This window comes from Pezoporus wallicus, unplaced genomic scaffold (genome assembly GCF_028554395.1).
Source record: "Pezoporus wallicus isolate ANWC-B61680 ecotype Strahan unplaced genomic scaffold, APGP_CSIRO_Pwel_v1 contig_8542, whole genome shotgun sequence".
In the NCBI taxonomy this organism is placed as follows: Eukaryota; Metazoa; Chordata; class Aves; order Psittaciformes; family Psittacidae; genus Pezoporus; species Pezoporus wallicus.
This window is the reverse complement of record NW_026640148.1, coordinates 4,784,327-4,809,314: the sequence shown is the minus strand read 5'-3', so window position 1 is coordinate 4,809,314 and position 24,988 is coordinate 4,784,327. Positions and strand designations below refer to the sequence as shown.

The 24,988-nt window shown below is 34.0% G+C and overlaps 1 protein-coding gene across 2 annotated transcripts in view; it reads left to right on the top strand.

Moving 5' to 3' along the window:
• CACNA2D3 (calcium voltage-gated channel auxiliary subunit alpha2delta 3) overlaps nucleotides 1–24,988 on the top strand; it is a 449,302-nt gene that overhangs the window by 205,748 nt on the left and 218,566 nt on the right. For both annotated transcript variants that reach the window (XR_008973242.1, XM_057417633.1), the window contains exons 9-11: nucleotides 3,753–3,827; nucleotides 16,366–16,455; nucleotides 20,817–20,930. Coding sequence is in view for 1 of the 2 variants with exons in the window: in XM_057417633.1 (XP_057273616.1) it covers nucleotides 3,753–3,827; nucleotides 16,366–16,455; nucleotides 20,817–20,930 (279 nt within the window). In the remaining variant the exon portion in view is untranslated. The remainder of the gene's footprint in view (nucleotides 1–3,752; nucleotides 3,828–16,365; nucleotides 16,456–20,816; nucleotides 20,931–24,988) is intronic.

Here is a 24,988-nt window from a genome sequence, read left to right as displayed (position 1 = left end):
ATTTCATGAAATACAAAATTTAAAATGTCTTAAAAAGCTACAGAAATGAATTAAAATTGCTGATGGGGGGGATTTTCCCCCCTTTTTTACTTTAATGGTGTGACACAGGTAAAAGAAAGGCATCACCAATAACAGTGCAAAACCCTATGGCAAGGTCAAAGAAATCAAATATATGCTATGAAACACAAGATGGGTCTTCTACTAGAAGCTGGCAGTTGTACTAAAGGTCACTTGGAGATACTATTTTAAACAGAAAACATTGCTTGAATGCTTTCACATAGTGCATCAAAATTCTACAGATTTCATGGACTTAGAAAGGCAGATATTTGCTGCTTTGGGAATTTCTTTTGGAACTGAAAATGAATTTTTCCATAGAATCACAGAATAGTCAGGGTTGAAAAGGACCTTAAGATTATCTAGTTCCAACCCCTCTGCCACAGGCAGGGACTGCTCACACTAAACCATATCACCCAAGGCTCTGTCCAACCTGGCCTTGAACACTGCCAGGGATGGAGCATTCACAACTTCCCTGGGTAGCCCATTCCAGTGCCTCACCACCCTTACATAAAGAGCTTCTTCCTAATATCCAATCTAAACTTCCCCTATTTAAGTTTTAACCCGTTACCCCTTGTCCTGTCACTACAGTCCCTAATGGAGAGTCCCTCCCAGCATCCCTATAGGCCCCCTTCAGATCCTGGAAGGCTGCTATGAGGTCTCCACGCAGCCTTCTCTTCTCCAGGTTGAACAGCCCCAACTTTCTCAGCCTGTCTTCATATGGGAGGTGCTCCAGTCCCCTGATCATCCTCGTGGCCTCCTCTGGACTTGTTCCAACAGTTCCATGTCCTTTTTATGTTGAGGCCAAAATGGGGTACAAAGTGTATACAGTTAGTAAAGAGTATAAAAATTAATAGATCATTAAAAATGCACCCTTGCAAGATTTCAGAACATCAGAAGGTGCTATACGTTTTATAAAGGTTTTCTTTGCTATGCATTCATTTGTATCCATATAGAAGAGGAAGAACTGCTAACAAATAGAATCCTTCCAGATTATGTTTGTTATCCATAGAATACTGTTACATAAAAATACTTATTTACACACCTTGGTGTAATCCCTTTTCTTCTGCCATGCTTAGCAGATTACTTAAAATATTTTTTGATATATAATAATCTCAAATTTTTGATATATAATAATCTCAAATGCAGATAGTGACACAATTTGACTAGGTTTCAGGAGGTTGAATATCTGTGTTTTCTCATGTTCACTGTGACAGCTGAAAGTGCTTTGTCCACATATCATCTATGTAATTGTACCTTTTATGTGAAAATGAACATTTTTATTCATCCTTTTTTGAAGTAGGTTGATTTTGGGGCTGCTAGGGGACTTCAAGCATGTCCTCTGTAAAAGACATCCATTTTACTCTGTCACTGAATAACAGTAAAGGTGTAGCAGCAAGCTGCTGGGAGTCTGTGGATTGTGGTGCAGCTAGCAGACATGCATGTCTACATGTCTGTGGGAAAAAACTAGTGATATGAGTTGCTTAAATAGTAGTTAAATATTATAGAGATCTAGAAAACTGAAATCATGCTATTTAGATGCAAGGTCTGATAGAGTAGGAAGTTGTTCCCTCTATTCGCTGGTGGTGGTAGGCCTGGAAAAAAAAGTTGTGGTACTACTACAGCATTAGGGAATTCTGAGTTTGCTTGCATGCAGACATTTCAAAGTGAGACTGTGGCTGAGAAACAGGTAGATTTCAGTATCTTATTGCATGATGACCAATTACAGACACTGTGATTGGTGTCATATAAAAAAAGAATCTTAATATAAATTCCAATGACAGCTACAGATATTAGACTGAGAAGGCTAAACTGGAAGGTATATTTATTAATGAACATACTGGAAAAAAACTGTGTGAAGACGGGAAAAGTCTTGGGAGTAGGGGCTGGTATACTCGTGTCTGTTATGGATTTTTGATTTTACTTTATTTTTACAATAGAATGGAATATAGTCTTGACTTAAGCCTATAATAAGAGATGCTGTGTCGTTTCGGCATTACTATTTTGCAATGACTGTCAGGAGATAGATTGCAAAGCAATCTGAACAGAGGAAAGTACATCATTTATCAATTCAATTGGCTGTTATGACATATGCACACAGGACACTGACTCTAAAGTGTTCCAGAAATCTTTGCCTGTTTTTTTCTGTATTACCTTTGGAGCAACAGACATATCAACAGATTCTTATATGTTAAAATAATATTGATGGGAATAAAATAATTAGGGAAACATGCAAATCCGCTATAGAAATTACATATAAATATCTTTTGATTGTTTCTCCTTGTTTCTATGCAACCAATCAATTACTGTGTCGATGCTGATGTAAATCACCTGTAAAACTAGCAATAGCAAGTGAAATTACTTACAGCTAAGGACTCAGCCTAGCACAGTGCCTCAAGAATAACTTGATGCAATTCAAATTAAACACTCTTCCTTATGTAACAGTAATTAAGGAATTATGAATGTGGTGAGTTGTGCACTGTTAAAATGAAAGATGATGCCAAGTGTCCAAAGTGGAACAGATTGCAGGCATCCATGGGTAGACCATGTGCAGAGAAAGGAGAGGTGTTAAACCAAAGAAAGTAGCACAAATTCTGAGCTAGAGACAGACATAGTGAGAACCTGCAGTCACAGGGAACCTTGTCTAAGCAGTATTCTGTTGTGAGTCAGGTAAGGCTTCTCTTTATTCCCATTGAGGTGGAGGAAGAAGAGAGTAAATGCATATATTAATTTATGACATGTTATTATTATTTTTGGCTTGACTTAATGTGTTGTCTGTTTTTGTTTACTACGGATGTTCTGATTCAATAAATGCATATTAAAAGGTGAAAATGCTTAAAGCCTAAATGCAAAGGCCTTATAGTTTAATCTGTAATAACTTCTACAGTATATTTAATTGAGAGGAGCAATTAAGTTAAAATTCTGGCTGTGCAACTAATTTAGACTGTTTGAAGGTACTTCTATATTAATTTGACCAGGTTCAAAAGATTTAAAAAGTCCAATTTTCAATTAAGTGACTTAAACATCCACGAGTCTGCAAGATCTACTGACTGCAGATAAGATTTAGGTTCTTTTAATGCTTAAGATGCTGCTGAAAATCAGATGGACTATCTAATTTACTTAGACCTTGCAAGATAAGCAGATAATTCCTAAGAGATCTGTCACATCTTCATGACTTAGTGTATAATAAGCTATTCTGCTTGACTGAAATTCTGACTGTTGTCAGACAAGTCCAGGATTGATTGAAGCTTACAGACTTTTTGGCATAGTTGTTCCACTATTAACCTTGCAAAATGTTAGCTGGTGCCTCAACTATTTGTCAAGACTTCTTTTATGCGTAGAAAAAAAATGGGAGTTGTGACTGTGATGTATCAAAAATGACCTCTTAATACTATCCAGATTTAAGCTTGAAGAATATTTGTGCCAGTTGGTGTATACAGTACCTATTAACTCCACTTGGGTGTTGGCATCTATTCAATTAAATGCTTCTTTTAAAAAGTATAAACCTCTGAAATGTTAAGAAGCATGGAAAAATAAAAAAAAGAACCAACAACCACCCACATCCAGGTTTTAAAAATCAGCCAAGTCCTTTTGTTCTTGCTTTATGTGCATGTTTCACGGTAGTTCTAAATCATTAAATTGTATCTTTCAAAGCTTTTAATTACATTTTTCATCATACTTTTTCTTTCTCTTTATAGTATAATGAAGAACTTCATTATGTAGAGCCATGTCTGAATGGAACATTAGTGCAAGCAGACAGAGCCAACAAAGAGGTAAGGAATCAAAGCAGCAACACAGTAAGGATAGGAGGCAGTGCGTAACAATGTTCTTTAATGATCTTTTCCTAGTACAATGCATTCCATTATTAGAATTTATTAATTATTCTCCTAATGCCATTTCAAAGGAGTCTTATGTGCCTCAGTAAGAAGAAAAAGAAATCACTTCCTCGTCAATCTGATTGAATAAACTTAATGGAAATATAAGAAATTACTGAAAATATAGTTAATAAAAAATAGCAATTATTGTAAGTAAAATACTTCAGTTGCTTTAAATTGAACAATCATTATTTTACAGAAGCTTACTAAGAAAGAGGTTGCATTCTTAAGACAAACTAATACTAAAGTTGAAACAAAACCTCAAACCAAAGGAAAACAAATATAGTGTGAATAAAAAAAACCCAGCATTTCAAAGAGGTGTGTCAAAATAATACTGCATACATTCAAGAAAGTTCTGTGAAAGTGTTCACATTAAGTCCTACTGGCATTCTTCAAAAAAAAAAATTACAATGATTTCAGTGATAGTTTTATTTGAAGGGAGATTACAGTATGAAACAGCAGCTTGAATTATAGTTTGTTGCCTACCATCCTGTTGCAGTTGCTCTATGCAAGCATTACTCCATCACACTTCTTAAATGGGTAAGGTAATATTGTTTATGCCATGTAAAATTATGAAATAAGATAGTTGAAAAGCCCAATGTTTCTCTTAGAGGGAAAGGCTTGTTAAAGTAAGCCACTTGTGTCATTGTAGAACTTCTTCCCTGCTAACACTTTCTCTGTTCTAAAAGTGACTTGCCCACCTGAGTCTTGCTTATGGCTGGAGAGGGCAGTAGTCTTGTATCTTTCTTTAAATATTTCTCTCTTTTTTTATTAAAGGCAGATCCAGAAGAGTTGCAGGTCAGCACTGTATTGTGCTGAACATTCAGTGTGATAATTCATTATGGCTAAAGAAGTCAGTGAGATCTTGAAGGAAGTAGAAGACATAGCTCTGAAAACTCACTTCTAAGTGTGTCAGTGCTAGGTCTTTTTATGTATACCAAGACAAAATGACTGTGATCTCATTATGATGTACTTTTCTCCATTGTATTATTCACCCAAGTTTTTTGCATTTAGCCTACGTATGCACCTGTATTTTACAGGAATTATGTTTCATGGGCTGCTTCCTTAACTTTCTCCACTGTTGATTTTTAGATTATCTAAATATCATTTGGTTACTGCGTGGAATGGCATTAATAGTTCCTAATCATTTAGTGTTGAGCACCTTTATTTGTATGAGTTAACTGCGATGCAGTTTTCTAAATGAACACTTTATTGTGAGTGCATCTAATGAGCCATATGAAAGCTGTGCAACTTCTAGACTTAAAACTAAAGGTTCAAATATATTGCCCAGATGTACTGTCTGGAATTAATCCTACTGTTAACATTTCCATCACTGTGCAACTGATCAAAATGCTAATCACCATATACCCGTATGCTACTTAATGTCAGATTAGTTTTAATTTAATTGATCAAAAAGTTTTTATGCCACCCAGATGATGCTCAGATTTTATGAACAGTATTCAGTTATTCAAAATAGTGAAGTACAATTTCATATTCTTCAGAGTAAGCATCAATGTAATTTCTAGTTAGCTAATTTATTTTTTTAAATTTTATTTCTGGAATCACTTTGTGCTTTATTTTGCCTATAAATTGAAAAATATATCCAGTGTTTCAGAGAATAACTAAATATGACCTGTTTCCTGTTATTCATATTAGTGAGATAGTTATTGTTTCCTTGAAAGGCCAGAACTAGAGAATAAACTTGACATAGGTAACATGCAATAGTTAGGTGAGCTGAGGTCCTTTTCAAAGTCCCACTGAATTCCCTGGAAAATAGTCTTTTGGTCAGGTCCATAGACAAAAAGATATTTTTAAATGTTGTTACTGTGCACATTCCAAAATTGGTCAAGAACTATTGGAGTATTCAGCTATGTTTTGAAATTCATTATCAGAATTCAGCCATTTGGACTGCTACTCTTATTCCTGTGAGTCTGACAGATATGCCAGCCTTCTGTAGTTTTTTTTTTTATGTGAAATTGCCAAGTGTCTATTGTAGTATCAGATGATACTCCTTTGAGCACCCTGTTCTAGTGGAAGGTGTCCCTGCTTGTGCAGGGGTTTGGAACTAGATGATCTTTAAGGCCCCTTCCATAGATTCTGTGATTCTATGAAATTACACTTTCTCAACCAGTCTTACAAGGTAAATACTCATTTGTCTGTTCACTAGTAATAATAGCTCTTTCTTTTGTTTATTGAATGACAAAACAGGAAGAGGAAAAATATCACCACAAACACTGTAACGTGTTTTTTCAAACAGCCATTATCAACATATATCCAGAAGTTTCTGTACTGATGAATTAGAATAGGTGATAGGCGATGTTTTAAAATATGTTATATTGTTTCAGTTTATATGTGCATATATATGCCTGAAATTTTGGTAGTCCAGTGTAGGTCTGAAGATGTAACTGTATATTCCTCGTGGAAATATCTATTATTTGTCATTTAATGTCAAATGTTCTCCTTACTTGAAATGGAGGAAGAGCAGCCACATCTGTTACAGCCAGTGTAAGCTCTATTAGCATCAAAATAAATACAAGCTTTTTAAAATACATTAGAATGTTTTTCTTTAAGTAGCAAGTATCTATTCCCCTATGCTAACTTTAAACAGGAACAATTAGAAATCGCTGTAATGGTATTTCATATTGCTATAGTTTTCCCGATGTGTACAGAGATGTATGCTGCTGATGGTTGCAGGGACTTGAATTTTTAACTGTTCACTCTATAACTCTTTTACATTGCTGTACATACACGCCTGACGTTATGAAGGACAGGTATTTCTTAATGAAGCATTTATTACTGGAAGCATGCATAAAATCAGTTTTACCAAGCTATAAATATATGCTGAGTAAACTGTAATTTATACCATTTTGGCAGTCTCTTTCTCTTCCCTCTCCATGAGTCCCATTAAATGACCCGTAAAAAAAACCCTGTCCCCTCCCCAATATACAGACACACACCCCAGTTCTTGCTAACTGCATCTTTCTAGGTTCATCTGACACCACACACAGCAAATAATCATAGTTCTTAGGAGCAGAGATAAGAAATTACTTTGAGATGTTTGACTGGACCTTTTTATCTCATGAGAAAAGCAGCTGTTTCAATAACTAAATAAATATTGCTTTCACAGGATCGGTACCCCAGTCCACATTTGTCTTGAAAGTATTTATTGAAGAACTTCTTTGCTGCCTTTATATAAGGCTCAGATATTTTCACATGGAATCTTGCTACTCTGAGGATGTCACTTAAACATGCTGAATGTTTGTCTTTGTATTGAATCGGTGTCAGTATCTCTAACAAAACGAAGAAATAGAAAATCTTGAAGATTAGGCTATCCTTATCACTTGCACTTCACCAGTAGTGAGCTAAAGGGTGAACCAGCTACTCAGCAGAATAAATAGGATTAAATTATACTAACTTGGGGCAGGTGGGCCAGGGTGGAACTTGAGGAGAGATAAGGTCCTCTTTTGAGGGGGAGAGTGTGGTGTTTGATTCTGCTGAGAGTTCTCTTCTGCCAGCACAGGTGCTGCCCTGCTCATCTTCACCCTTTGCAGAGCAGCAGCAGCAGCCAGCCTGACTTTCCAAGATGCAGGAGTAAGTAAAGAGCAAGCGGATACACTGAAAAAAGTGATGAATCTAAGCATGAAACCTGTTCCCTGCCAGTTTCAAGAGCAGCGAAGTTATGCAGGCTTGAGTTGTAATTCTCTATTTTACTTTTTTTTTTTGCTAGCAAGAACCTGTGACAGAGAGATGCTAATGTAACATATTTAGAATTTCTGAAGATTGTGATCAAGTATTTTTTATTCTGCTAAACTCTTCTGTAAAAGTTTGCTGTATGTAGCTTTCAGAGGAGTAGGGGCCTAATTGCACCCTGAATTGTTGTCATATACAAATAGAGAAAGCATACTCCTTTTGAAAAATTATGGAATCCAGTCTGGTTTATATAGTCATACAAGACAAATAACTTTAAATATGACACTGATGTGAGTGGAGTAAATATATGTGCCACCAGTTTTACCAAGGTACAAGCTAGACGTCCCAATACTAGATTTCTTCCAACATAGAGTACTTCTGCTTTCATTTTTAGAATAGAAGAATATAATAATCTGTTTTAAGAATAAGTATAATTTCAGGTGATATGGCAGATGTTCAGTGCATCATTTATTTCTAAAACATTTCATAGCCTAGAATTCATCCTAAAATTTTTGTGTTGGCACATACCCACATTCAAGGTTCAGTTTAGATGTGTGGGGACACATTCTCACAATGTTGTAAACTACCTCTAATTTGCAAAACTTGCTTCAAGTTTTGTTTATCATAAAAATTAAATCTACAATTACATTGGGTAGTATAAATGAGGCTGAAATTAATCTCTGATCCTAACCATGGTTTAGTAATATAAAGTATGTAGCCTATATTTGAATTTTACCATACTGATTTATAATTTGGCATTAGCATTAAACAGCTGCTACCTTGAAGTGTATCAATTTGCTATACACAAATTTAAAAGAGTGGGAAATAGTTCAGACACTGTTCTGTCACTGTCTGCACTTTCTCCACAAATTACAAACATGTGGAACTGCCTGTTTTAATACTAGTTTTCTTGGGCCAAGAGGTTTTCATCTTTGAGAAACTCCATGTTACAATTTACCTACCCCAAAGGAATCGGATGACAATCTGATTTAATGTAACCCCAGATTTAAAGTAACAATATTACAATATACATTCCTCTTTTATATGTTTTTTTAATGTACTGTATATTGGTTGAGGAGATTTCTCGGTAAATATTTCCAGATGAAATATATCATCTTCTAGATGCGCAGATAGGCACAGTAACTCCAAACTAAATCAAGAACTTACCCCTGTGTAAATTAGAATGACAAAAATAGACAGATGTGTGTAGTGTATAACTTAAAATGAGCTTTATTTTTGTCAGCAATTACCAGAAATTAAATAACCAGAAGACTGATTCAGCAATGAAGTTGAGTGAAATTGCCAATAAGTCTGGTAAATACAAATTCTGCATATTGAATTTTATTTAAGCAAATTACTTAGGTGTATATTTATCTGTCCATCTCCAAAAATGATTGTTAACTTCATTGCTTTGTTGTTAAAAATCATGAAGTCTCACTGAAATCTTTTTTAATAACTAGTTAGCCATGCTAGACCCCCAAAACATCCAACTAGCCCCAGACCACTGAAATTTAGTCTAAAGTTTTCTGTTGCAGCCCCAGGCAACTAATTTACCTAAGAATTTGTTTTAAATCTGAATATATTGAGTCTTGAGCTTCTTGTTTGGCATTTTTTTCAGGATTGTTTTACTGAAAAAATCCATTCTACCAACACAATGTGCAAGGGAGCGCAAGCACTTGGGTAATCATCATCAGCAAGCTAACCTGCAATTGTCCTGGCAATGAATTTTAAATGGGACTGTGCTTATACACATTTTACAGATGTGAATGAACATTTATCAATTGTGGGCAAACTTCCCTGTGACACATCAGTAAACATCACTCTCCCACCTTCACATATGCCTTCTGATTGTGGTTGGGGTTTTTTGTTTGTTTGGGTGTTGGGGTTTTTTTTAACTGCTTTATATGTTGATGTAGTTCATCTTCACAAATCTAATAAATCTTTGCCAAATATGTCTCGGGAACATTTGAAGTTACAGCATTCATGAATGAGTATTGGAACTAATACTAGAAATAGCAAAGACATTTAGTAGCAAATGCAGTTTTCCAGAGTAACTGTATAAACTGCTGCATTTATCACTTTTGAACTGTTTCTTCCCTCTTTGAAATCAGTAGAAACTGCTTTATTTGTGTATGCTAAGACTTGAATACGTGGTCCTTGTAACCCCATCTAGTTTAGGTCTTCCTGTTTATCATAAATGGTACCTTATTTTTAGCTATCACAAGTAAGAGATAATAGAATGTATCTGCACAGGGATAAAAGTAAAACTTTGGTGATTGTAATAAAAATACTGAAAACTGTACAAATGGGAAGTTGGGCATAACTCAACTAATTAAAAATCCCTAAAGTGAGGGGAGAGGGGGGAGAAGCTGGTTTAGCTAGGTAAGCAGAAAGAAGACAGGTGCGGATTTGATTTGGTCAGAAGTTTATAACAGTAAACTTGCTTCTAGTGCCCTTCCATCTTGCCAGTGGCAGAGAAACATAGTATAAAGGCAAAAGGTTTTCAGGTCTTCTAGAAAAAGGATCTCCTATAAGCCATAGTAAGCTGAACTTACTGGGTGGTGTATCTCTATTTGTGAGGCTTCAGGTGGTGTCCTCATGTTAAGATGTGTTAAAGCAGCTTGAGAAATCTTGTGTGCTAGTTAAAACTTGAGCCAAGCACACTCCCATTGTGATTAGCTTTGTCATGATGCTAGGGAAAAATCCATCAGTGAAATTCTGTGATTGTTTGCTATGGTAAAAAGAAGCTATACTGAAACATGCGTGTGAGACATCAATGATTATCTGCCAGCTGGTTATTATTATGCAAGCAATAATGATTAATGATTAGCTGCCAGCTTGTCTGCTCTTATTTGTATACGTCTGAGATGGCATAGTTGTTACAGCACTTACCTGGCATTTGAGAATTGGAACTCAGTTCTCTGGTTTAATACACCATTACTTGCTTTCAGGTGGGTTTGTTTCCTCAGATGTCAAATGAAGATAGCATACTTTTTTTTCCTCCTTTCTTGTTTGTTAGGAGTGTGACCATGTTCTGTTCACTTACAGGATGTAAAAATTTGACGTCTTGTGATTATAAATAAAAGTCAGCTTTTATAATCTTGGAGGATAAACCTTGTGAAGCCATTAGAATAGCCTGTATAATGAGAGACCAGTAAAAAGCGATGCTAGAAGTGCCTCCAAATTAGTAAATTATTCTTCAGCTTTACTATGGTCTAGATAAACCAGTGTGTCGTTTCGACACAGAAGTGGGAGCTTCTGCCATGAAGGAAAAATTAGGTTTTCAGTTTTCTGGCCTTCATCTCAGAAAAGTTTTTAAATTGCCTGCAGTGTCCTAAAACTAGGAAAAGAACATCTTATTCTTGCCTGTATTCAGATAGCCCACTCTATGTCCCTATATTCTTCTATGTTCCAAAAAATGAAAAAGTGCTCTGAATCTTTGTGAAGTCATACTTTACCTCCCAAGCACAGATTTGTAGATTTGTTGAAATAAATTACTTGGATTATTTAAATTTATTAGCTATTAAACCCTAATAAGTCAAAAGTAAGAGTTTGAAAAAAGAATTAACAGAAATACAACTCACTATAATGTTTTGCCAGAAAATTTTGTCCTAATGCCTGAAGTCTGAAAATTTAATCTAATCATCTAACTATGGTCCAAAGTTCCTATAATTGTTTATTAAGTTTTGAGGCTAGAAAAGCCTGAGTGTACCAAAAAAACGCTTTCAATAGTCTCATTAAAGAGAAACTCCAAGTTCAAGTATAATAAATGGTTATAAATTTATCATCTTTAGTTATGCCAAAGTCAAATGCAACAGTGATGTGATCTTAATATTCTGTATCACTGTTCTGTGCAGCATAGAATATGAAGACCCTTAAAAATAATTTTATGCTCCTCCTCATTTAATTTCTGAAATAGTCCAAATCAAGTTAGGCCACCTGAAACAGAAATGGGCATTTGAATATTATTTGGAACAACAGTGTCAGTATACCCTGTTGTTCTTCAAATAGGCATATTTGTAACTATACCTAGGACAAGAACCCATTTCCTGATTCCAGGGCCATCAAATATATTTCTTGGTTTGTCTCTGATAATTACAGGGTTCTAACAAACTTTATACAGTTTTGAAAGGAAAACAGAGAACCTTTTTGATTTGCATGCATGGGTTATTATCAGATGCTAGGATGGCTGTGACTTTCTGGTTTTGTCAGTGGATAGTGCTTATAAACAGACAAAATTAGCAGCATGCAAGGATACAGGACCAAGTGTACATGTTGGTCATGTTCTGGTTTTTGAAACCACGTAGATACATGCACAGACCTTGTCCTAGCTGACATGCACAAGTGGAATTGTATCATCACTCTCGTCAGCTCATGTTTTTCATCTGCTCCCAAATGGATCATGGATACCTCCACAACTGAATACATCTATACTTGCTCACTGTAATAAGACACAACTACTCCTGTTGAGCTCTGGCCCTATAATTTTCTAATCAGACATCAGAAATTGATTGTCTTAATTGTGTGCTTAATTTGCATTCAGAATTACCAAGATTATGCATGTCACAATTAGATATTGCACATTTTGGTAATTGCACGCAGAAATTAGGCATACGATTGCATGTGGATGTTTTTGCACACAGTTGGATAGCTATCCTATTCAAACTTGAGAAAATTCAGATATTAATCTATAAGGGCTACAATAGGACAGTAAAGAGAAGCTGAGATGAACCAATATTATTTCTTATGCAGTTTAATAAAAGCAGCTATTTAAGATGTAAAGATTAAATGATGATACTTTTTGACTCATTAAAAGCAGGGGACTCCTGCTTTCTGGGATCTGTTGGATTACTGAGAGTTATTGAAAGTAGAAGTACAGTATTAGTTACCTCATTCAAAAATCATTTTTCTTTAATTCCAAAATTCGTTTTTCTTTAAATGGATGTTTCATTGGTTAAGGTTTTGCCCTGAAAGATTTTCAGTACTAGAAGGGTTTGAATATACTTTTCTGTTTTGCAGTGCTTTTGTAAGGGGCGAGTTTATTCAGTGGCAGTTGAGCACATGTGTGGGCAAGGTGCAAAGAAATACTGAGAGGCATACGAGTTTGAAACTTTGGATTTCTTGTATGCAAGAATACAATGCTTTTAAAAATGTCTTTTCCATTAACAAGGAAGGCACTATAGCATGACTGGCAGGGCATGGCTATACTGACTAGAGACATGAAATAAGAAAAAATGAGTGTTTGGAGGTTTGGATTTTTTTCTTATAAATTTGCCTTAAACTGGCATCATGACAGATTATAGCTATGTTAATAGTGTGACTTTTCAGTCAGAATAAGGTACTACTCTTCAAGAGGGTTAAGAAAAAGCCAACAGTCTCCAAGGAAGTGCAACGGTACATTTTTATTGTTGAATAATAAATTGTTGAATAATAAACAGTCTCAGCTACATGTAAAGTGAACAGTGCTGCCTGTGAAATTAATCATGATTTCTTTGGCATGGTTCCAGTTAATGCCACACATCAGGCATCTGGTATGATAAAAAGGGAAACAAAGGAATTTGCATGTTGGTATGTGATTTTTCTAGTAGACATACAAAGTGCTGAAATTCTCAAAAAAACAAAGGCAAGACTGAGAACAGACTTAGTTTAAAAAACAAATTAAAAACCCCATAAACCTCCTCCAAACAAAGACCAAACCACGCATGCATTTTAATTATTTAAATGTTTTGCACAATCACCTTGTAGCATCTGTTCACTCTGAAGCCTGTAGGCAGAAAACACTGATTTGTTAAAATTCATAGCGCATGAAATCAATTTTTAACACTTTTGCTATTTTGTATCAAACAAATGTCACTTACATTTCTTCATATATCAACAGTATAATTTTCAGAACTTGTGTATATATGGCTCTGGCAAGAGAAAATATTTGTTCTCCTGACAGATCATGTAAACTGAATTCTACACTAGAGATAATACGGTTTACTAGTATTTTTTGGTAATTTCTTTATGCTGTATGTTCATAGTTGATAATGTATATTCATTGTAATAAATATTCCACAGTGCTTGTTTCTCAAATATCAGAGATTTTATAAACTACTGTGTTTTTTTTAATACTAAAAATAATTCTAGTTTAATTATGAAGCAGTAAAGCATTCCAAAGGGAAATAATGATTTGTATTAAATATTTATTCAAGCACATCTGATTTATGAAAAGGTAGGATTAGAAACTTATTTCCAGTACAAAAGTTTGGCTTTGTCAATTTTCAGAGAACTCTTGTTTCGGGGTGAAATCCTTGTGTTAAGGGAAGCATCTGTGATAACTCTTGTTTCGAGGTGAAATCCTCGTGTTAAGGGAAGCGTCTGTGATAACTCTAAACTAACATTAGTTCCATGTATCTGGGAGAGATGGGCTTTCAGCAGCTTCAAAATGTCTGGTCAACACAACATTGATGTTATGAAATAATTGTTGATATTGATGAAACAATAGTAAACTGCTTTTTTTTTCTTATTTTTAAATCTTAGCAACAATTTTAAGAAATATCAGCTGTATGTAGAACTGTTTTAGCTAAGATGTTACCTGGAAAATTTTATAAACATGATGTATTTTAGGTTGTGAAGGATCCCAATGCACAATTATAAATTCATATGAATTCTATATATTTCTTGAAAAACAGTTGTATTTTCTGACTTTCTGAAAAGCTTTAATGACTGTAACAGTCTTGTGCTACCGTTAATTCTGTATACGGACTGATGGCAGTGTGTATTAAAGTCACCCTGAGTACTGAAGTCAGTAGGCTCTGAATCTGGCTGTTAGTTACTGTGTTTTGAAATAGCTATGGAAAGCATGCTGCAGTGTGCTGCTCACAGCTGATGAAGTAACTATTGTCTAGGAAACTCCCATCTTTGCACTGCCAATCTCAATTTACAGACTGCATTAGGTGAAGTCAAAAATATGCTTATGTGGCTTTTGTTCAGTTTGAACCTAAATTTCAGAGATACATTGAAATGACAAATTGGATCCAGAATAGTAAGAGATCAATGCATTTTTGAATATTTGGGTATTTTGTATTCATTCTTCAGTACTTGTTATGGACATGAAAGGTGCTGGGACAGTAGTATATCAATTCTACAATACTTATACACATATATATACTAACACAATACTTGCAATAATGCTTTAATACCAATAAGCTGATAAATAGAATTTTTTTATCTGTTAATAACCTGTTGAAGTAACTGTTTTATGCAGTTGTGGAGACTGAAATAATGCTTCACAAAAGCACTGCTTTCCTTACTATTTCCCACCTCATGTTTCATTTTCTTCTTACAAACACATTATTATATTTTAAAATGTATTTAAAACAGCAATTACCGGTACTATGGAGATACCAACTAGTATTTACTTAAGTTAGTTATGTTTAAGTTGGGGAAAAAAAGAACCATTTTGCAGTGTAGCCATATGGGCGTTTATGCTATCCCTGTTTATTGAGACAAACAAGACTGTGCCTTTTGGCTGTTGCAAGTATTAAGCTGCAATGAACTACATTTACTAGGTCACTATGAAGTAATCATTTTGAAAAAGCAGGCCTTTTTTTGTGACTTCAGAGTTGCCTAGAGGCTAGGATGTAAATTTTCCTTTTTTCAACTTACTGAAATTTAAAAATGAAATAAGAACTTCTTTGCCTTCCAATATACTGCTGTTTGTTGGCGTTGCATAGAGAATCTCTTTATGGATAGCATGGTTCATGTTACTGTTTTTAATGATATATTGCTCCTTCTTGTAAAGCTAACGGATTTTTTCTCCTCTGAATGTTATATTTTTGGAAAGTATTGCTAACATTGTTTTAAAAATGTGCTACTTAACACTTCATAGCTTACATTTTCTCTAAAAAATTGCAATTTAATGTAAATATAATATATTGGGTTACATTTTTGTTGAGTACAGAATTTGTGAAATTTGTCAAACTTCTGACATATCCGGAGAAATAGCGTATGTTTAGAAAAAGATAAGATTAATTCTGACTAGATAACCTCTAAGAACTGCTTGTTATAAAATTTTGCCTATGCTCCTGGCCAGCAATGTTGGCAGTGCATAATAGTATAAGTGCATAAAACTGCAAAAAATCTTATTTAAGTACAGCTACAACATAAAATTAAAATAGTCGCATATTGCTACCAAATGATTAGCCCTACTGTCTTGTGAAGAGTAGTTCTTTAACAGTCTAAATATTATATTGACTTGATAAGCTGCATTTAAACAACAATTGCCTAATGATTAGGTTTTACCATCTTTTAGGGAAATATCATAACAAAAAGTAGAATCTCAGTGCTAAATTTCAGGAAGGATTATTTTTCAGGATCTGCTAGTTAATAAAACCTCAAAGCTGAATAGTTAGAAATAATGTAGAAGTTACTACTTGAAGTGAAAAGAAGATATGGATATCCCTAAATAGAAATACAAACAAACAAAAAACAACAAAGGAAAACTATTTGATTGAATAAGTAGCCAAAAACATATCTTGTGATACCTTTGCATTATTTTTGTTCTAACACGTCTTCAGGTTCCTGTGACTTCATAAAAGTGAAAAGATTAACCAGTAATTGCTTTGACTTATGAATTACTGCTTACAGCCATTTAAGCTTAAGAAGCAGGTCTAAGAAGAATTCAAGAATCCTTAATTGTTGATATTAACATGTATGTTGTAACAATAAACAGACAAATAAAACTTCCTTGTTCATGTTTCAGCATTTCAGGGAACACCTTGACAAACTTTTTGCAAAAGGAATTGGAATGCTGGACATTGCTTTAAATGAAGCTTTCAACATGCTCAATGAAGTAAGTTAATGCTTTTCAGATTTATGCTGCCGACACCTTTTTTGCTGTTTAGTAATTTCTGTTAATCTTAAATCTGATATGTCCTCATCAATTATAACTCACTGAAAAATGTGATGATAGTACGGTGTTATCTATAGATAATTCCATATAATATGTGTGGTGAAAGATAAACAAATTACATTTTTATATGTATACATTTTATGTTAATTTATTTTGTGTCTATATTTACAATATACACCTACTCATGCATGTGTACATTGAATAAGGTTTATTTCAGTAACTGTTCTAGGTGTTAGAAAACTAGGGTAACGAAAATTTCATGGTTGAGGCTTTTAATTTTTCTTCTTTGGAAGAGCTAACGTTTTAGGAATGACAGGAATTTCTATATGCATAAACATTTTGTGAATACCCACTGTTACTAGTAATGAATTTATTTTTTACTGGTTTGACTTTTGGCATGACAATTAAGATGTCTTATAGTGTATCTAAAATAAGTTATGGGAACACTTGCACTTCTGTAATACTTTAAGATAGAGGGAGAAATGTAAAACTGTGTAACCAGTTCAGAGGTATTAATATTATTTTAACTATATATCTGCCAAAAACATGAGGCCAACTTTCCAATAACATTTCTGAGAATAACATCTATAAACAGGAATGCAGTCTCTAGAAGATAAGCATCATGATCATGGAGGTAATCTAGTGTAGGGCATCTAGTTTCCATTCCAAACTCCAAATGAAATCAGTGTATCATTCTTAGTTATCCACAAAAAAATTTTTAATTAAAATCAGATCCGTTGTCTTTGCCTGAAATGGTTTTCCTCACAATATGCACACCAGTCTTTGTGGTTATCATAAAATGATTTTATGTAGTGTATTTCAGAGAGATTTTTTGTCATTTCTTGCAAAGGTAACATATTTTCATGCTATATATTCCAGGAAAGAACAATCTTAGCAATATTTTGATACGGCTGACTATACACTTTCTTGGGAATGTATATTGGAACAAGCAAGGAAAGAAAGGAGAAAAGGGAACAACGGTAGTAATAAGAAAGAGTACAAGGGAGCAAACCAATGAAAATAAAATGCACCATCAAATATTTCTCATGATTCTATGAATGAAAACACTAGTTAGTGTGGTAGTACCCTCCTGGTCCTTTTCCTTTTCAACTAGTCTTCCAAATCTGTGCCAACTAGAAAAGAAAACAAAACATTTCAGACAGTGATCAAGACCATCTGAAATTAGATTTTTCTGCTTTCTTTTAAAACCAGCGAGGCATCTGAAGTTATAACGATAAATGTGGTATGAAAAAATCTCATTAGATAAACTGATAGTTTTGGGAATAAAAGGAACTGACTTCCCATGTACTGAACTGTACCTATGTTGAATAAGTCTTTTGATCTGTAGGGTCATGCTGGATCATGCTACATATATGTTCAGATCTATTCAAGGTGGAGTAACAACTGGTTTTTTTTTTGTTTGGCTGTTTTTTTTTGTTGTTGTTGTTTGTTTTTTGTGTTTTTAATAAAAAGTAGTGTGATAGCTTCAAGCCTTTTTCCATATATACTTCCAGAATTGACAGCATAAAAATCTTTTCCATTATATACAGGAATGTCAGCAAAGTCTCTGGGAGCTTCTGTTAAGCAGCCTAAGCCAGAGAAAAAGCTCCTTAAAAGAGTACAGTTAACCATTTTCCACTTAACCTACATGATGTGACCTTTATGTGCCAGAAATCTATTCTTGTGAATTATAGGTTAGCTATGGATGTCTTGTCTACATTAACAACCAAAAAAGAGGAGGTGGGGGAGGAGGAGGAAAAAAAAAAAAAGGCTTTGTGTTACACAAATAGTCTATTAATATTCTGGATGGATTTAAAATGGTTCAGGGGTTATACTAATTAAACTTAGTTAATTTTGCCATGCAATTACCCTTCAGTATTTTCCTAGGTTGTTAAGACTTGACGGTGGTTGATGCTGATATCTTTGAAAAGCAAGTTTAAAAATCCGTTTCCAGGTTTTTCCCAATCATCAATGTATGCAGTGTTCATTATACAGCCTAAGAATATAGAAGTGCTTGGTACAGTAGTTAGGCACCTACTATGCCATGTGACAACTGCAATTATCTCTTTTAGTGACAAACGCAGTCTTTGCAGTGATTACCTTTAAAAAAAATCATAGCCAATTAAATAAAATTCTGTGACATTTCAAAGACTGTTAATCACAACCAAATGCTGTAAATGTCAGGATGCATTGAAATTTTTGCTGTTAACTGGTGAATCACTGAGTTAATTGTAGTTCATCATAAGGCCTTTGTCATTGTCATTATTATGGTAAACACTTTCATCACTCCTGCTATTCAATAAAATTAAAGTTCTAGACAAATATGAGAAGATATTACTCATGAAAGCTTTTGATTTTAATATCATTCTTCAAAATACTCAAACAAAAACTATGCAGAATAATGCAGATACATACAGAGTGATGTTTTAAAATAAAGATATGAAGGCATTCTCCCTTCCCTTTGAAAGAAACAAGGTATATTAAAATATGTTGTCCATATACAGAATATATCCCTCTACAAAGTAAATTAATCTTTATGAGAGAATATTGGATCTAAGATCTTATTCATGAAGGAATCCCACTTGACCAATTTTGGTTCTGGTTTAAGATTAAAGAAACTGTTATGACTGAAGAATTTGAAGGCTAGACTGTCTTGCAGGTATCACAGATAAGTTTTCACACAGGCAGTGACCAGCTATATAGCTAAGACTGTGAACTCACATTACTTTCCCTGTAAGTAACATGTTTCTGTTACTGTTTGCTGATGTTTCTGTTTGATCAAAAGGAAGCTGATCTGGAGGAGAGGTGCAGATGGTATAAGTAATCACTGAATGACATTTATGGATGTGATGACTCAGATATAGAAATGCAAAGGCACAAGAAAAGGTGACAGAGCACTGTTTGAACCTACCATCCACTCCCTTTCCTAACTGCAGGCATGACTACAGAGGTGACATTTTTAGAAGTCAAGAACTTTTTCTAGAAAAAAGGCTTTTAGAGTTTTCAGAACAGTGAATGTATAAGGGTGAGTAGACAGTAGAGACCTTAAAGACAGAGCCCAAATCAGACTAGAATACTCCAAATTATTTCTTTATTTTATAATCCAGAAGGAGGTAGCGTCCCTTCAAGGTAATTCACCTTCAAGCTTAAATACTGCTTCTCAAGTGAGACTACCCTTTTTTAGGGTGAGGTTCATTACAGGTCATCTGGTGAGGTGGGACTTGGCTTTCTTTGTACCAAGAGAAAGGTGATAGGATGAGGCCTTGTCTGGTCTCAAAGTTAGTAATGTACCTGAAAACTAGGAACATCAGAAGAGAACAAAAGGAGATTGTTCATTCCTTAGCTTGAATTCAAATGGTAGCCCGGTCTGTAAAGAGTTGTGTGAAACGCCTCAGTTTATTGATCTTTTTGCAGTTATTTCTTCATGTTCGTGCGGAGCAGTTAAAAAATCAAATAATTTCCCGACTTTGTTTTTCTTTTGCAAAAAGCTTGGATGTTTCTCCTAAGTTTCTTGAATATATAAAATCATGAATGGACAAGAACCTGTTCTGCTATATAGAGACAAATGGGTTCAAAATTAAGGCACCAATTCCAGAATCAAGAGATCAAAGCTTATTTTATGACTCAGTCCAATTTGACCAGGAGAAAATCCCTTTTGTGTAACAATGAAACTTTCTTTATATACTCTAAAGGATATGCTGATTGCTGCCTAAGTACCTGTGCTCAAGTACTGCTGTTCAGCAGCTTCAATTACTTATGTGTATTCATTTTGTGTAATAGGAGAATCTGAGAATATATAAATATGAACATGATTCTCCCAGATAAACATTTTATGAAAAATAACATATGGAATGTAATCCTGAGTGAATATGAATGCCAGATGAATAGTCATATGTCTCTGTATAAGTAGTGTATTTTGCAGTAAAATTGTCCATCATTCATTTCTTCTATTTGTTCTCTTAAAATTATATTTAAATCAAAGCAAAACTTATGTAGATGCATCAATATAAATCATGTATCTAAACCAGAGGAATACACTGTATTTTATGTATATTTCTCATTTTTCAAGTTGATAAAATGGAGATACATAGCAAATCACGATTCTCTTACTGAATTGTAACTTCAGTTGTGTAAGAACATAGTATCTATGACAAAATGTTTGCAACCTCAGACTTTTTCTCCTACTTCTAAGCATGGTAGAAGAACAACATTTTACAAGATCCATGTTTATCCACAGTAATCCTATATATCTTCACCTAACAGGAATGTGCTGTAACTAAAAAAATTGTTTCTTTTCACAGTTCAATCACACAGGACAAGGAAGTATTTGCAGCCAAGCCATAATGTTGATTACTGATGGAGCTGTGGACACATATGATACAATATTTGCAAAATATAATTGGCCAGACAGAAAAGTAAGTGGCACCTCTATTTGATAGGGAACCTAAAGCTTCATATCCATGTAAAGTTTATGCCTCTTGAAAAGTCAGTAACAGTCTTTGTAATCATCTAGAAGTGATTTTTGATAACTGGATGTTTCACTAATGACAAAAATGATGTTTATGTTATATCGCTTGAGGATAGAGATGGCATTTTACTGTAGTAATGAATTTAGGATAATAAGATATTAAGGAAATATTTCCCTCCAGGGTGCATTTTTGGCCATTATATAATGCTTCCCCTGCAAGATGTCATTAAACATGAAAAAAACCCTTTTCTTTCTCCAAAAATATTCATTAATAATTCAGTGGCTTTTTGACACTAAAGAGGGGTAAGTATGGTGGACAGTGAATGATTTTCTATGGCTGGATGTGCTACATCTGATCCTTCTCAGTATTTTTAATTTCTATATTTGTCAAAATGAAGGGTAGAGTGTGCAATTGGAGAGATTTTCTTAAACATTTATTTGGTTCTATCAATCTGCATGAAATAATTTCCCCAGAATTAAATTACCTTGTTATATAACACACGGATATTATACAGTAGTGCAAAAATGCCTTGAAAATTCTCTGGTGAGAAAGCCCTAGTAGGCCTTATGTGTGGATGTGAAATATTTTGTTTCTATACCTTTTATCTTCTACTAAAGCAAGTTTGGGGACTGTTTTAGCATGTTTTCGTAGTTTGGGATACCTGCCTATGGAAGCAACAACCTCACTCAGTTCAACATGTGCAAGTAACTGATTTATATGAGTGTGTTGCATGGGGTTTTACTATTCTGTGGAAAACAGTAGTAGTTTTGATTTTTAGTCTTAGGCACATTTCTGTCATTTATAGCATTACGTTTGTTTTCTCTTCTCCCTTTTCTTGTTTACCTGAACTAAATCTCATCTATTAGCAATTAGCGAGCAAGAAAAAAATGGGAAATTGGTGATTTTTTAACTGATCTTTTGAAATTATGTCAATTACTGTCATTTCATGTAGTAAAAATAACATAAATCTATTCTACTTTATGTTAGTTAGGAGGTTTTTATTCAGATAATGTAGAGTAATAACTAACAGCAATATGAAAATTGATTTTTTTCTTCAGGTAGCTTACTTGCTCCTTTAGAGCATGGTTCTCTAAAAGAAGAAAGCTCATAGTTTTTGTGATTTTTACCAGGACACGCCAGGAAGTCTGTCATCTTTAAAAGAACATAAGGATACATTGGTATTTGCAAATATTCTGAGGAGACCTGTAATACTTTTCATATGACTTGAAGCTAGACTGTGTAGTGGAAGGGGTGAAGAAGATCAATATTTAATTAAGATATATAACTATATATAACTATCTATAATGAAGGACATTCCATTGAATATCAGTATTTGTCCATTTTGGTGTTTATTGTACTTCATTAGGTCACATCTCAATATTCAGCAATATTGCTGTAATAGAACAGAAATATTTGCTCCTACTCTGTGACATACAAGTACTTCCTTGAAATGTGGCGATCAACTATTTACAAGGAGAATATTGCCTTTAATCTTGTCTCCTACTTCAGTGTTTTTCACTTACACTGTTTACATTAAAATATCTCCTTCCTTTTCTTACCCTGTATTTACTGTTGAAGATGGGTGATTCTCCAGGGTTAAGCTTTTATTGATTTTTCTGTTGATTAATTAGACATTTTGAAAGCTTAGGCTTTATAAAATAGATTCGACTACTGAAATTGCTGAATAATTCCGGAAACAGTAACATACCTGAAGTGTAGCTTGGTTTTTAGATATTTAAATATTCAAAATGGAATCTGTTTTTATCAGACAGGTCATGTGTTGTGTTTTTCTTCCTAAGTAAATTAGCATAATTACTTAATATTATATAGCTTAAGTCTTTTATCAGCTGTCTGTCCTCATTTAAATGCCTGGTAGTAATACTGTTTCAGTATATCTCTTAAATCCTTTTTTGTATTCACACTTATTTCTGAATGTTTTCTGAGAGAAACAAGACAGCTGTAACCTGAGCGTGGAATCATTATTTTACTACCATCTACTTCAGGTCACAAAGGTATATAAACAACAAACTTTTTTTATTTCCCCAGATGTTTGCATATACTTTAGCGCTATAGAAATGGTCTGGGAAGTGTTAATTTCAGCTGTAGGCTTCAGTATTTACTCGTAATATTTTAGTCAATTAAGTCTTGTAACGATTCAAAATTTCTGTGGTCACATGATGTGTGAAGAATTTTCATTCAGCAATATATAAATTTAAACAAATTAAATAGAGGATATGAGGCATGTGATTTATCTTTGGAATTTCAATAAGTATTCCTGGCACATTCCCAATTCCACTAATTTTTTCTCGTTTCCAGTTTTGATATACCTGAGTGGCTTTGTGGTCTACCGTTAGCTCTGTCTTATGTACATCTAACTTATCTTGTTGCACTGGAAAGGAGTCTTAAATGTAAAGATAAATAAAATAATTTTAATCTGGTAGCCAGTCTTCCCTCCTTTATTCAATGGGATATTAAAGTCCTTAACTGTTCCATGAGAACATTTTGCTTTATCTACCAAACACTGATGCCTCTAAAACATTAGAGAATTTCTCAAAAGGATGTGCCCCTGATGTCTTGTATTTTCTTATATATTATGAAGTTAGTTCCTCTCTTAAACATAGAAAGAGACCGTGGGGAAATGATCATCAGAAAGGAAAGAATTCTCTGAAACAGTCAACTAATTGTTTTCACAAAACCTATATATCTTTAATGTGCAAATCAACAGCTATATCTGAGATGACAATACTTAGCACAGCTGTTGCAATAAGCAGCAGGACAGGTTCCCCTTTGGATATACTGCTGCAAAGGCCTCGCAGGAAGAATCCTACCTTGTTTAGCAAGGGCATAGTGTTTAAGGAATAGCTTGTACTTAATACACAATATTCCAAGCAACTCTTCTAAAATATTTAATATATTATAAACTCTTCAAAAATTTATATTTGAAAATATGCAGAAAAAAGATCAAATCAGTTTGTCCTCTTTTCAGCTTCAAATGTTTCAGTATGAAAAATTTTAAAGGTTTCCATATGTATGATTTAACGCATTAGAGCTCTCAATGTTCTTTGTTGGATTTGTTGTACTGGAAAGGAATTAATGAAAATACAATACTCTACATAGCTGTAATGTCAGTATGCCTGAAAATTATGCATGTGGTGCTTTTCAGGATTCCCTGCTTTTGCATTACACCATTTTTATTCTCTTCAAACCCATATTTTATATTTATAAATCACACCTTTGAACTTCTTAAGAGAGTTTTTTTCCCCACTGTTTTTTATTCTCTATTAATCTGTATATTGCCTTGTTATCTTTCTTATGATTTATATTTTTCCTGCCATTTTGACATTGTGGTAAGCAGTGATGGACAAAGTAATGGCTGTAATTAAGGTTATTTCTGAAGTTTGTTTACCTCAATTACAGTCAGCAAAGAACCTATTTCAGTTATGTTTAATCATAGATAATATTAAATGCTTCATCATTAGTTGCAGCAGGAACATCTTGTTCTCTTATAGAAAGGAACAAATTCTTTATATAACTGTAAAGGCTTTGCTGGTTTGTTGGTGACAATCTCTAAAAACAGAGAGTGAAACCGTATTGTCACCATGTAAATAACAATTCACATTTTCTTCCCTTTTTCAAGCCATCTGTATCTTTGCAAAAGACAGTCTTTTTTAAAAAGATGTTGTGTAAAGAGGGTTAAGAGCACTTTATTACATATCATTGTAGATATATTCTGCCTGACAACTGATTAAAAGGCTGCTTCTTTCTGATAATGTGTTAAATATAAGTTGTGTTGCAATAATTTTGAAATGGAATAACTTGTCTCCAATTAAATCCCCAAAGTGGATTAAATTAGTAATTGAGGATTTTGGGAATGATATCAGCCTGATTTTTTTTGCATGAACTAGAGACTATTTAAAATTGTCTTCTGGACTGTTTGCTTGAAAGAAGGAACACTTTAATTTTACTGTATATTTTATGAATCCCTGCCTCAAAAGACCTCTTTC